Consider the following 14356-nt stretch of genomic DNA (forward strand, 5'->3'; position numbering starts at 1 on the left):
GTGCAGTAGGCGGTGTGTGGTCTGGCGTTATCGTGTAGCAATACGCTGCCTGTTCACAGCAACCCTGGTTGTTTTCGACGAATTGCCCATCCTATTGGCTTTGTAAACTTCTGTAAGGTGCTCTGGTACCCAGCGTGAACACTGGGCCTGATTCAGAGCTGGACACTATTTGCGCTCGCTCGTTCAGAAAAAGGGGCCGGCTATTTAAATTGAGTGCTCGCTCTTTGCGGTCTGTTGACGCCTCTATGTCTGAGTGAGCGAACGAAACACGCGCTCGCTATTTTGTAAAGACGCCCCCTGGCCGCTCGCATCCTACGTCATCTCCGCTATTTATTAGATTAATCGAGTACATCGAAAGGCGTCTGAACTGCTCGCAGTGCTTGTGGTAGGATTTTCCTACCGCAATCATGCGAACAGTTCAGGCTAAGAGACAACCAAGTGACGTGGCCGATGACGCTGCCTTGTTAATTATGCACACCCTTAAAACGCCCGTTTTGACCGTTTGGCACGCCTGCGTTCGGATCACCACTCCCCGTTTTCAAGCACCTTCCCCTGTTACCACCCACAAACGCCTCATCCTGTCACTCAAATTAGCAGGCACTCGCTATTTTGCGAGCGCTCGATTTCCGACCGCACTGACTGGTTGGCGCATGCGCAGTTGTGCGAACATCGCTCGGAGCGAACGAGCGGCCGCTTACGAGCGGCTCTGAATCAGGCCCACTGTTTCCTGTACCCCAGAACGATGTTGTGCACAGTACCCACTGAGATGTTTAGTTTGTCAGCAATATCACTAAGTCAAATGCGTCTGTCCTCCTGAATCAGACCTTCAATGCCGCACAAATTGTCATCTGTGGTGGACGTGCTTGGCCGGCCGGGTCGCTGCTCATCTTGAATGTCTGTCCTGCCGTCATCAAAGGCAGTGCCCCAAACCCAAACCTGTTCCCGTGGTGTGACGTTATCACCGTACAACTCGACTCGTTTTCAACGAAGTTCAGCTGCTGATGTCCCCTTTATACACAGAAATCTGTCCACACTACGCTCCTCAATGTCTGACCATGTCTCCGCCAGCCCCGCCACCAACCACCTGATTTTGGGACAGTATGACTGATATGAGGTACAGTCTAATGGCTGTGAGAGGAAGCAGTGGTCTAACTGCTCTGGCCTGGTGGGAAATTAGAATGAAATAGAGAACAGAGACAGAGGCAGTCTGGTGGGTCTTCTTCTCCCATATCCCATGGATGCTGAAGAAAGCTGCACTGACCTGCTGGATATACGTATGGTACCTCCTGCATTGAACGTGGATGTGACTTGAGCCAGTGTCTCTTGTATGTTACCACGGACTATTCTGGCCAGATGCCGCTGGTCATGATCATTTAGCTCCCGTGGTCGGCCACTGCGCTGTCCACGGCGGGTGAAAATGCCTTCCATGAGGTATTCCCAGTACACACATGACAACGTAGATCGAGGAATACTGAATGTCCGCACAACTTCGGATACGGAATGTCTCATCCATCGGGTACTCACTATCATCTTTCGGACTCTGATAATTCACGTAGACTTGCCATGAGCAGCCTTACCGGTGTTCAAACTGACAGGTGCCACATTACAACTGATGCAGGTCTGGGCAATTCCAAGACGTCACAGTACAATGGCACTACCTACCATTACTTACTGCTATCCCATGACTTTTGGAACGATAGATAGACAGACAGACAGACAGATACAACAGCAAACTGTCCAATATTTCAGTTTATTCAACTTTTTCAAAGAATTCAAAAAGTTGAATAAACTAAAATGTCGGACAGTTTGCTGTGGTAACAATCTTCTTTAGATTCAAGTCCCGCTGAGTGCCGCCTCCATTTTGTCAGTGTATTCACTTGTTGTGGGAAGGCACCCGGACACCTATCTGAAATTTTATACCTGTGAGTGCAGGACCTGCTGATATTATATATATATGCATGAACAACTGTATTGGTAGGTATGCTTCACAGTCATGTATTGAGAAAGCTACATCTTACCAACATAACAGAAGCCCGGCCAACATTTTTTTTTTTTTAAACTGAAAACATCAGACCTAATTAAGAGACAAGTAAATAATTTATATCCAGGTCTGGTGTAATCATTCATTACTCAAGATGTGATATATTTGTTATCACCAGTCTGCAAGTATAGAACGCATCTTAATAATGGTATTAATAAAATATTTAAGTGCCCTAACCTACTCACGTAACAGTAGATGCCAGTGACATCACTGTCAGATGTGACATGGTGAGACATGCGCTGGATGACGAGAACTGAACAATTGTTTCCATTCTCGTATAGGTATACAAGTTTTTAAAAGCATTAAATAAGGGTCCTTAACCTACTCACCCACCGGCAGCTGCAAAGTGCTTTTTTGTTGCATTATTAAAACTAAAGTAAAATAATCCACAAGTGCTTTCAACTTGCAACTATTTTGTTAAACACATGTGGAATGACACGTGCACACCTTCCATGATATTAGTAGGCTGTCCCATAGTCACTGCTTTCATGCACACTTACGGTAAGTTGTCAGTAGGATTGGCCTCCAGAAACCGATGGCTAGCAATCATCAATGTTCCCGATATAATGGAAATTCTTTTTCCATTCGATGCCGGATTGCGATGGTTATCTCTATCCCATACTTGATTCCAATAGTTCATAACCATTCTGCTGCGGACACCAGGAAGGCGTGTCTGCAGCACACCTCCACTGCGCATGTGCAAACTCCTGGGTACCACTGCGTCCTAAATAACAGTCAATGGTTAATGCCCTGAATGGATAACATGCAATGGAGGTAAAGCCAATATTATTCTTGCAATGGCCATCCTTAGTTAGGAGGTATTTCAGCAGTTACTATGGTGAGTGGGTGCCTCACGCGGCGGGAACAGATGCTTTCTCTCTCTCTCTCTCTCTCTCTCTCTCTCTCTCTCTATATCTCTCTCTCTCTCTCTATATATATATATATATATATATATATATATATATATATATAGTGGCAGTATCACCAGAGATGGCACTGGTGAGCAGCAGATTCTGTGTGGGGCAGGAGAGATCCGCCCACGCAGAGAAGAAAAGGATTCTGGGATTATGTCTAAGGGCTGCCTTGTGGATAGAGCTCAGGTGTGGGCTGATGTGAAGGCAGACCAGTGAGGCTGCCGTGGGAGACAGTCTATGTGGGATTGTGGTAGCCAGAAAGCCCAGTGAAGCTGAGCGAGCCATTGGGGGCCAGGAGGCCTGGGTCTGTACCTGCAGGAGGTAGGGGGGACCCCAAACTCTCAGACTGTGCGACATTGAAGCAGCTGGGCTACAGGCTGAGGAAGCCAGGGCCTACTGTATACCTGGAGGATACAGGGAAGGCACAGAGACTGTGTTTGCATAGCTGTGGCAGCCAAGCCAGGCTGGAGCCGGCGATAGACCTGCAAGAAGCAGGCAGAGACTTTGTTGGCAGACTAGCTGCACCACATAGAGAGAGCTCAAGAAGTGATTTAGATGCCCTATATAGGGGCTAGGTTGTTTATTATATTTGGTTCCTTTGTTTTGTACCCGTTTTTCCCTGCTGGAAGTAAAGCACCATCTAATTTATGTTACTGGAAAGCTGTGTGTGGACCCTCATTAAGCACCTAAACATTGCACCAATCCACCTGCTGTCGAGCTAATTACTCCGGAGATATCACAATATCTATACATATCTATCTCTCTCAGGTGTTTATGCATTTGAAAGATACGAAAGGAAAAAAATAATGCAGTCGAGGTATGACTGTTTTTATATACATTCGTATAAAAATGCTATTGCTATACACAGAAATACAAACATTTCAACGATATCAGTACTGTAGCTAGTAAAGGTTCCAGAATTGCAGCTTTAATTGTATATCATATTTGTTCAACCTCAGGGGATGTGGATGCCAGATATTGCTTATTCCCCTTTATGTATAAAACATATATTACAATACGATCTAAACCTACTGAACGAAGATGGTTATAAAAAAAGAAAAGAAAAAAAAAAGACTATACACCCATAACCTTACTTGCTCTGTTTAATAATAGTGAAAAAAAAAAAACACATTGCTACAAATTGCATCCTACCTACTAAATAAGCAGATTTGAAATTATTTATTTCCAGATTGAAAAAAAGCCTCATTCCCCGACACCAATAATTGTTCTCATTCCATTGACAGCTTTCTGGAAATTAACAAATATTTCATATTAATTCAGTTTGGAAGGTTCTTTTATGAATACACATAATGGAAAAGACCCCAATTAAATTCCCTACAAAGTGCTGCCATTTTCAGATACAAATACTCCTCTGAAAGGTCAGACGCTGCACTTTTATTGTGGTCGGGGAAAATTAATTACTACCCTGACATATGTCAGAATGAATTTTATAAGGAGTACAGACTTGGGTCGGCGTTGTGGGTTTCTCCCATTTGTTGGTATGCAAAATCAGATTTCATCTGCATGAAAATGTATTCATTTATTCCAGAGCTCTGGGATAAATCAGAGAGACTTGTTAGTCTTTGTATCTTATCTGCATCTTGATGAAATCTGAAGACATTACACGTGTTTAGTGGGCCATGAAATAAGTACAGGAAAACACTATTGTGTGGCTTATATTTCAGATAAACAGATAACTTCTTTACACAATGGATGCGGCAACCTTGGATTTCATGAAACGTGCCTGAATATTCTCACACCGAGAAAGACGAGTGTTCTCCTCCCGTTTAAGAGGCCGATATATGGGATATTAAATGATATTTCTTAAAATGACTTCTAATTACAGTTACAAATAATTGAAGTTCACTACTTAGACAAGAGTTGGCACATACGGCTTGGCACTTAAGAATTAAACTAAACCTTTCATTGAAAATCAGTGGTCGCGTTTCTTTGCTTTTTTCTCAGTACCAACTTTTCAGGCTCCGGTCACCTCTACTTCTGTGCTTCCCACCACTAAAGCAAATTAGTACGTACATACAGAGGGGATGCAGTTATTATGCCGGCGGTCGAAATACCGACACCGCAATCCCGACACACGGCCATAATGCCGACGGCGATATCCCGATGGACAACAGGATATCCCGACCGCCAGAATCCCGGACGGCGTGTAAGTATGCGTTGTTCGCCAGGGATGGGGGTGGTTTGGATTAGGCACCTCTGGGGGGGATTTAGGGTTAGGCACCCCCCCCCCAGGAATGTTCATGTGTCTGGGGAGCGGGGGTTAAGGGTTAGGCACCTCCGGGGGGAAAGAGGGCTAGGCCCCCCCCCCCGGGACACTTAGGTTTAGGGTGCCGGGAGGGGGTGTTGGGCACAACTGGGGGGGTCTTAGGGTTAGGCAGCCCCCGGGGAGACCAGGGTTAGGCACCACTAAGGGAGGGTTAGGGGGCACAGGGGAGAGTTAGATTACTTACCTCGCCTCGTCAGGATCTCATGCGGTCGGGCTTCCGGGGTAGTATTTGAGTCGGTGGCTAAAGAGCCGTCGGTATTGCAATACCATTCCCATACAGAGATGCGTATAACTAAAAATTGTTTATTTTCCCATAATTTAGGCTACTAATGCACCTAAATAAACAGAATAATCATAATTTCCAATAATTATGCTTTACATGTACATTGGTGAATCTTTTCTTATTGTACCAGCATTATTGGATATTGGTCCTGTGATGGAATTGGAACATGTTCGGGATTTCGGATGCTAAAACTGGTCTTATAACTTTTTGTTTTACACAGCGTGCGGCTGCGCCGAATCCCTACGGCGCAGCACGAAATCACCCACAATTATTGTTACTTTGTCTTTGTGTACTGACAATGTCTGGTGATCTACATTATATGCCAATTGTATAATAACAATTCCTATTTTTATGTTATTTTCACTTTTAATATTACCTGTACTTATATTATAAACATTTGTGGATGCTCATCACCTTACTAAACTCATCGCTTAAAGCGCGCCCACTATTTAGCATAGCCACGCCCACTATTTTGCACAACCTTTCCAGAGCGAGCTTTGTGCAGCAGATTATGCTCAATGTCATGACTGGCACTGCGCTACCACCTCTTACGCTAGGATTACACGAATGGCTGTGAGGTCAGAGAACATAATGCTCATATAAAACATTTAGGGGTCTATTTACTAAGCAGTGTTAGGAGACAGAGTGAAAAGTGATAAGAAAGTGATAAGGTGCCAGCCAATCAGCTCCCAGCTGTAATTTTTCAAACACAGCCTGTGAGATGACAGTTGGGAGCTGATTGGCTGGCACCTTGTCACTTTTCACTCTGTCTCCTAACACTGCTTAGTAAATAGACCCCTTAAGCTGGATTCATTTTTTTGTAATGTGAGTAACAATATTAGAGTAATAATTTCTTATTCCCAAAAAAAAGAGAGAAGTTGAAATAGTTTACCAAACGTCACTCAACTCATAGCTTCTATGGGCCTGATTCAGTAAGGTTCGCAACGGCGATTACGCACGAAATCAGCCAATTGTTGCGTTCTGCCCATGCATTGCAGTGCGCGAACACTCCACTGCAATCAGGACTGTGATCGCTGTGACTGCGCAGACCCAATGCAGAGTGATTGACAGGAAGTGGCGTTTTGGGGTGGTGATGGGAGGGGGGGCGGCGAAACGCAGACGTGTTAGTGCGTTTGAACGCCGCTGCAGGGGCGTGCATAAATTAGCCACTGTGATGCCATACGCAGGTTGGGCTTTCACTGCGTGCGATGAGGTTAGCAATTCCTGAGTAAGGTCAGCGCTTGTGCAGGTGTGCGTGAGGCTGCGATGGTGTACTCGATGTTACCGATGTTTTCACAGTCTTGCAAAGTATTACGGATGTGTGTAAGGTAAGGTGGGCGTCCTTATGTTGTGCTGCGACGGCATAGCGATCGAAGTGGATTAGCATGTCATCGCAGTGAGACATGCGTGCGTAATCCGTACCGAATCAGGCCCTATGACATCAATTCCAACTTACTATGCCTGTTCATTTCAATGTGATGTTTTAATACTAGGATAGTTTTCATGACACAACAACTGTAGTTAGCAGACAACCTGTTTTGTCTAAACTTTATTAGCAAATTTAGCCAGGGCAATAAAAAAACAAAATGGCTTACCTCTCTGAGTACCGTGCTTTTATATCCCCGGTACAGGCCCCGTATTCCCTGTAATATAAAGGCATTAATTAGCACATGGGAAGGACATAACTGATGCTCTGAATGCGAGCGTAAAAACATGGCTGTGATATCCGCAACAATATCAGGAGACTAGCGCTACAGTATATCGCAGAGAGCGTTGGTCTCAGAACGACCTTGATGCTTGATGATGATGATAATTCGCTCAAAAGTATTACAAGCGAAATGCATAAAGCAATAATAAAAAAAAAGATTTGTAAATGTTAAAACTAGAGGGAATGTGAAGGTCTTATGTTCCAAAAACAAAAAACAGGGTAGGAACACCATCCATAATGAGAAATCAGAATAGCAGAGAGAAAACAGGAGAACGAAGAAACATACATCTAAGGAAAACAAGCTTAGGGGCGGATTCAATTAGCCGCGAAAAGCCGAGATTGGCGAAAATCGCAATGTTTTTTGGCTCAATTTGGGGTACATGTAAATGGGTGCTGGTATATTTTGGGGGTTGTAAAGTGAAGAGTAAAAAACTTAAAAAAAAACTTTAAAAAATTCACCTGCTGCAGCTTCCTATGATCCTAAAAACACCTGTCCCATCCATAGAGCACCCCAAAATACTCATCCCAGTACTTTAGCCCCATTTTCCAACACTTTTTAAATTTGTACCCCAAAAATGACATTTTTGTGGTTTGAATTAAGATATATATTTTTTTGCCTAATTAGTCATTGGGGGGGGTTGCCCATAGGGTTCTGAACCAAGGGGCTGGTTCAGATCCGCTCGCTAAAATGCGTTAGCTCGTAGCTGGCCGATTTTTGCAATCTGCGCAAACCAATGCGAGAGATCGGGAAGCATTCGCTCGCTGCGCGTAGACAGCGCAGCAGAATGAGTGACAGGAGAGGCCGTTTGTGGGTTGTGAAAGGGACAGACCACTAGTAACGGGGGAGGAGAGGTGCGAACGCAGGCGTGCCTGAGTGCTGCAACGCCGTTAAAAGGCAGCGTCATAGTACACGTCACTTGGCGGGATTTCACACTGAAGTGATCGCAGTGCTTGCGGCAGGGTATAATCAACCTCAAGCGCTGCGATCGCATCCGATGGTGCGCGATGTACCAGTGTTTTCATGCACTTCCAGGAGATGACGTGAGCAAGTAGGCGACTTATGAATGGCCGGTGGGCGTCTGCATACACACAGTGATCACACACCAAGACATAGTGGGCGTGCTAATGCCTTGCCGTGCGATCGCCTGCCTTGCTGGGCGTACATAGGATTTGCATACGCATAGAGCGAGCGAATGCATCTAGCGAGAGGGTCTGAATGAGCTCCCAAGTCCCCACATTTTACTCCAAAATATGGATCTTGCACTTCTTTTCTCCTGCCTTTGGGTGGAGAAACTTTTTTGCCTGTTTTTGCGTATGGAGTTTTCGCCTAAGCCCAGGGTGGGCAGGAAGCGGTCAGCTGTTGTTGAGCCAAAATCCCAGCATGCCTTGCAACAGTTTCAGCATGGCTAAATAGCAAAACTGCTGCAGGGCATGCTGGGATGTGTAGTTCTGCAACATCTGGTGGAACGCTTATTGCCCACATCTGGCCTAGGCGAAAACGTCCTGGAATTCAATAGGGCGATACTTCAGAAAAAAGCAAAAACTGCACATCGGCGAAAACTTTTCATCGATTGCGGCTTTCGGCCTCTAACTGAATTCGGGTCTTAATCCTAAAAAGTTGATCAAGCAAAAAAAAAAAATGTTTTTTTCTTCAATGTGAAAATGAAAAAGAACTAGTATCAGGCCACTAAAAGATAGGAGCAATGGAGATAGAGAAAGCCGATGCGGTTTTATTTCTTCAAAGGTGTCGTTGTAGGCAGTATGGAGGAGATGATAGTATAAGTAATGGAAGGAGAAACACATGAGGGAAGAGGGCCCTGCTCTTAAGAGCTTACATTCTAAAAGGGGAGGAGAAGACAGACGGGTGTGACACAGATGGGGGAGACAGCGAGCAAATAGCATGGGGCAGTGGGTTAGGGCGAGATCTGGATAGCTTTGAGGAAGAAGTGGGTCTTGCAAAGAATGAACTCATGCACATCAACTATGAAATAAATATATCACCATTTGATCCAATATGATAAGACCTCTATTCAAATTGCAAACCGCTAGGTCACATTTCCCAGGTCAGGACAGCGGCTGAGCAGGTGGACACTGGGCCTGATTCAGAGCCGCTCGCAAGCGGGTCGATGGCGGCCCAGTGCGCACGCGCATTTTGTAGGCGTGGCGGGGGCTTCACAAACGGAGGCGTTCCCATGTGAACGCTTGCCGTTTGTGGGCGGCCCCACTGATATCACCAGTGATGTCTGATGAAGAGGCATGAAAGCATCACTGTACTTGGGAGCTCGTTCAAAGGAGTTACAGCCGCGTACTATTTGAGCTAGAAGCTCTCTGGGGCTTGCGGCCACGAGACCCTACCACAAGGGTCTGGTCGCAAGCCTGATGGTCTTGACCATCGCGACCATCATCATGGCCGTTCGCAATAGCTGCGGGTGGTAAGCCACAGCTATGTGAGCGGCAAAGAGGCCGCAACTAAAAAACCTGCACCCGCCCTGATTCAGAGTGAGCGCTCGCTTTTTGCGAGCGCCTCTGAATCAGGCCCACTGTACCGATTATGATAATGCCAATTATCAGCCATTTTCGGTACAGAATAGGCCTACCGACAAGATGTCTACTGCCCATAAAGAAAATTCCTCCCTCACGATCAAACTTTAATTCTGGTCAATACATTTTTATCTCATACTGCGTGCAAGCTGTGTAGTGTGCCTGTTTTTATGTTTGGCGAAGCCTTCTTTAGATTCCTTTATTCCATAAAACCAATGAAAATCATCTGTACAGACGAAGTTCACCACAAGATGCTGAAGCCCGGGGGTCGCAGACCTCCCCCTGTGAGTGAGATTCTCATCCCCAGCTGTCTGCTCAATGTTCCGTCCTCATGCTGCAGGAGGGAGACTGAGAAAAAATCTATTGTGTGAAAAAAACAAAACTAGTTATAAAAATATATATTGGCTAAGGTAAAATGTAAAAAAAACAAAATACATTAAAGTCTCTGGAAGAAGCCCTTTTAAGGCCAGGTTTCAAATAAACGTCAGATGAAGAGGCATCAAAGCATCACTGTACTTGGGAGCTCGTTCAAAGGAGCTCCAGCCGCGTACGTTTTGCCTCACCTTATAGTGCGTTATTTTAAAGTGATTTTCTGTTTTAACTCAACCTATTTGACAGTATTTGGATGTAGCAGGGTTCATGTAAGGAGAATGGTCCCGTAGCTGGCAATTCATATCAAACTGAATGACTGACCGTTGGATTACAGCTGGGGACTCCCAGGCCTCTTACCTCTTGTCGCAGAGTGCTGGAAAACATCTGATACGTGGTGGAAGACGGCGACACCTGCGCCCTTTGCTTTACCACCTCCGAAGGTACGCGAATAAGACAAGCTACCTGGTAACAGAGGAGGAATAAACAAACATATTACTTAGCGTAACACAACGCTTGAGGACAGGGTTATATATTGTGCAATGTAAGTTTAGAACGCATTATAAAAATTCTTCTGTTTACGGATTTTAACTACCGAGGCTTAAACTGTACCCATCTCCTACAAACAGGAGAAAGCCATTTTGTGAGCTGGATCAATATTCCTCATGCCCCATGCCTAGTGATAAATAGGCTGCATTCTCACCAACAGGGAGGGGTCACCCTACAAAATGGCTGCCTGAAGTGTGTGTAGCTTACAGGTAAAGGTGAATGTATAATATGCTGCGTAATATGGTGGCGCTAGACAAAATTAACTATAATAGTCATTTGTAATCGGTATGGGATGCCGGCTGTTGGAATCCCGACACCGGCATCCCGACGGGGCTAGCGTTTATTTATTTTACACTACAGTCTAAGGCTCTCATTTCTGAACACATAAACACGAACCGCAATCAGTTGAGCGCACTTTCCTTCTCTTTAAACAATTATACGAACAGAGTTGGACACCTCTCTATCAAGTGCTGCCACAGATTGTGGACTCAGGGCCTGACTCAGACGCGGACGCTATGCTGCGCTCGCTCGCTCGCATTGAGCGATTTTTTGCAATCTGCGCATGCGTATGAGTTGCAATGCGCGTGCGCGAACCAGTCTATTACGTAGTGGGCGGCTTTACGCGACGCAGTGCGAGCACATGATTTAAACAGCCGGCCCCTTTTAGCCAGCGAGCGGCCGCAAATAGCGTCCGGGTCTGAATCAGGCCCTCAATCCAAATCCCCGCAGTTTATTAAAATTAAATCATCCTCCCTCTTTGGTGTCTAACCCTATCCTCCCCCTCCCCGCACCCTAAACCTAACTTTCCCCCCTTAGTGCCAAACCCTGCATCCTAAACCTCCCCCCCACCCACAATACTTACCTTCGGTATCCCGGCGTTTGGGATGTCAGTGCCGGGATTGTGATAGGCATCGGGATTCCGGCACCAGTAAAATCAGTGCCGGCATCACGTCCGCCGAGATACTGACTGTATCCCTAGTCATTAAGCTTTCCTTTATGGAAGCCCTAAGTGATAATTTGGAGTCTATTTACAAAGCCTTGAATGGAGATAAAGTTAACGGAGATAAAGTACCAGCCAAACAGCTCCTAACCGCCATGTCACAGGCTGTGTTTAAAAAATGAGAGGAGCTGGTTGACTGGTACTTTATCTCTCTCCACTTAATCTCCAGCCAAGGCTTAGTAAATAGATACCAAAGTCAGTGAGGTGGGTGTGTCCCAAGGCGATTCATCTCGCTCAGCGTCACTTCCTCAGGGGGTGCGTTGTGGGCTGGAATCAGTGGTCCTCTTCATGAGGCAAACTCGCTTTGCGCTCAGCACGGATTAGCGTCAAGGTACCAGCGACTTCCCTTCGCACCGTCAAGTTCCATTCTGTGACTTTCGTTTATAATAAATTGTGTTGTAACCCTCCGGTTAAGCTCACCATTACACACATTCACATCAAGGTTTATTTTCTCTATATATTTTATTCAGCCCTTCACAGCTCCTGTACAGAAGGTGCATGCAGAAACCACGCAACACAGGCATTCATGTGCCCACAGTTATAAGATCCCTCAATCATCACTCTGCACTCCCAATTACCAGACTCTACGTTCATAGTAAGTGAGGTGCGCGCATGCAGAAATCCTACATCTCTCGGAGTCAGTAAAATGGCCGCTGTGACGAGGGAAGCAGTGTGGTGTTTTCTGAAACCTGACAATAGAATCAGCACTGATCTCATCACAGAGTAACGAGCATAATATACTAGTTTCCAAAAGAGAAAATGGTTGAGGTGGGAGAGAAGACACAATATTAAATTACTACGGAAGTGTCCTTAAAACATGAGAGGAGGCGGCCATCTTGATTACGCCCTAACATGGCAGCCTGCTGCAACGATGTGAAAAGGTGGAGGATTTGTGCATCTAGTGAAGTATAAACACAACAGGAAATTTAGACATAATTCATTTCAATTCAGCTCAATAAAGACACATTCTTTGATATATACTGAACTCGAAGAGCGGCTCTTAAAGGTCACGCCTAGCCGCTCATTAAATAATGGCAGGCCGCATGGACCACATGTTTTGTAGCACGCAGAAAAAGGACACCAGACCTGTCCTTAACACAACACGAAACCGTCCAACCCAGTAAAACAAGCCAGGAGTCGCAGACGCGTTACAGTTAGGCCTCTGGCAGAACATTTATGTTGAATGAAGTTAAACGGTCTGCATGACTGGCTGTATGTTAAAAGAGAATGCAGATTAAAAGTGAAGTGTACAGTATTCATCTGAATCACTTCTTCCTCAGCAAACACGCGGTATGAAAAGAAAGCTTGAATTCTGCAGACGGAGGATAAACAAGATCACACTGTCCATTGTGTTTTGTCAAAACAGATTATCTTTTCCTGCCAACTACAATAAAAGGCGTCATGGTCGGAGCGGAGATGATTTAAAGTCTATCTGCCACTTATAGGCTGTGGATATAACCATTTTGTGGACAGAACCAAAGTTCATTAGAGTGCACCCAATACACTTGGAACTAGCACGGCACTCGTGCCTCAGGGATGCTATTAAAGTCTATGTGAATGGATAGCGGCTTGGTTAAGCCCACAATATGGCTGTCTCTACTGTGTGTAGGTGACTGTTTCACATTAAAGAACAATTTCACCTCAAAAGTCAAAGTTTCATACATAAAAGTACAATGGCAAACCACACTGGTAAGCGTTACCACAATTATACACTGCAACACACCACATATTTATTACAAAGGGGGAGATGTATTAAAGCTTCTAAAATATGGTAAAGTTGTCCATAGCAACCAGCTTAGGCAAACCTGTACAGAACTGCTGGTTACCTTGGAAACTTGGGGGGAGATTTATCAAATCTTGGAGAGAGATAAAGTAGTGAAGTTGCCCATATCAACTAATCAGCTTCTGTCATTTTACACACTGTGCTAGAACAAATGATAGTTATAAAGTGGAAACGTTGCTCATAGCAACCAAAGAGCTTCTATCTCTCCAAGAGATTTGATCAATCTCCCCCTTGGTAGGCAATTACACACGCTCTCGTTCTGCACTACTGCAAGATAGAGAAGCAACACCTATTTTCAATGAACAGATGGACAGGATAGTAGTTTAGCCTAACGGTCCTGCTAGGCTGTTTTAGCAGGGATGTTAAAAGGGCAGCATGTGCCCTGTCCTTTTGGCGGTGCCCTGCTAAAACAACATGCCGGGTGCCGTCCCCAACGGCGGGCTGCAGTGTTCCACGGGTGGGAAAAATTGCGGTGCAGCAATCACCTCCAGTGAACAGATGACCACGCCCACTTTCCAGGTGCTCGTCTTCAACGCGCGCTAGAGTGCTTCTTTCTATGGTCCATCAACCTACCCCGCGCCGGACCTAGAGGGAACACTATAACCAAGCGTAAAACACTAGTTGTTTTGTTTTCATGCAAATCATTTAAGATGAGTACTACCAAAGCTTTCATACAGTGCATCCGGAAAGTATTCACAAAGCTTCACTTTTTCCACATTTTGTTGTGTTACAGCCTTATTCCAAAATGGAATAAATTAATTTTTGTCCTCAAAATTCTACACACAATACCCCATAATGACAATGTATAAACAGCTGTACTAATAGACTTATTTAAAAGGTCTATTGCCTACACTGGAATAACGAAACGCATAAGGGTGGTT

General features: G+C 45.1%; 1 protein-coding gene across 1 annotated transcript in view; it reads right to left on the bottom strand.

Annotated features, from left to right (window-relative positions):
* The window catches only part of SLC25A26 (solute carrier family 25 member 26), a 173556-nt gene that overhangs the window by 125550 nt on the left and 33650 nt on the right, over positions 1-14356 (bottom strand). The window contains exons 4-5 of the mRNA XM_088473382.1: positions 10504-10608; positions 7121-7168 (exon numbers count right to left, since the gene is read on the bottom strand). Of these exons, the coding sequence (XP_088329508.1) occupies positions 7121-7168; positions 10504-10608 (153 nt within the window). The remainder of the gene's footprint in view (positions 1-7120; positions 7169-10503; positions 10609-14356) is intronic.

This window comes from Taudactylus pleione, unplaced genomic scaffold, assembly GCF_031769625.1.
Source record: "Taudactylus pleione unplaced genomic scaffold, aTauple2 ptg000135l, whole genome shotgun sequence".
In the NCBI taxonomy this organism is placed as follows: Eukaryota; Metazoa; Chordata; class Amphibia; order Anura; family Myobatrachidae; genus Taudactylus; species Taudactylus pleione.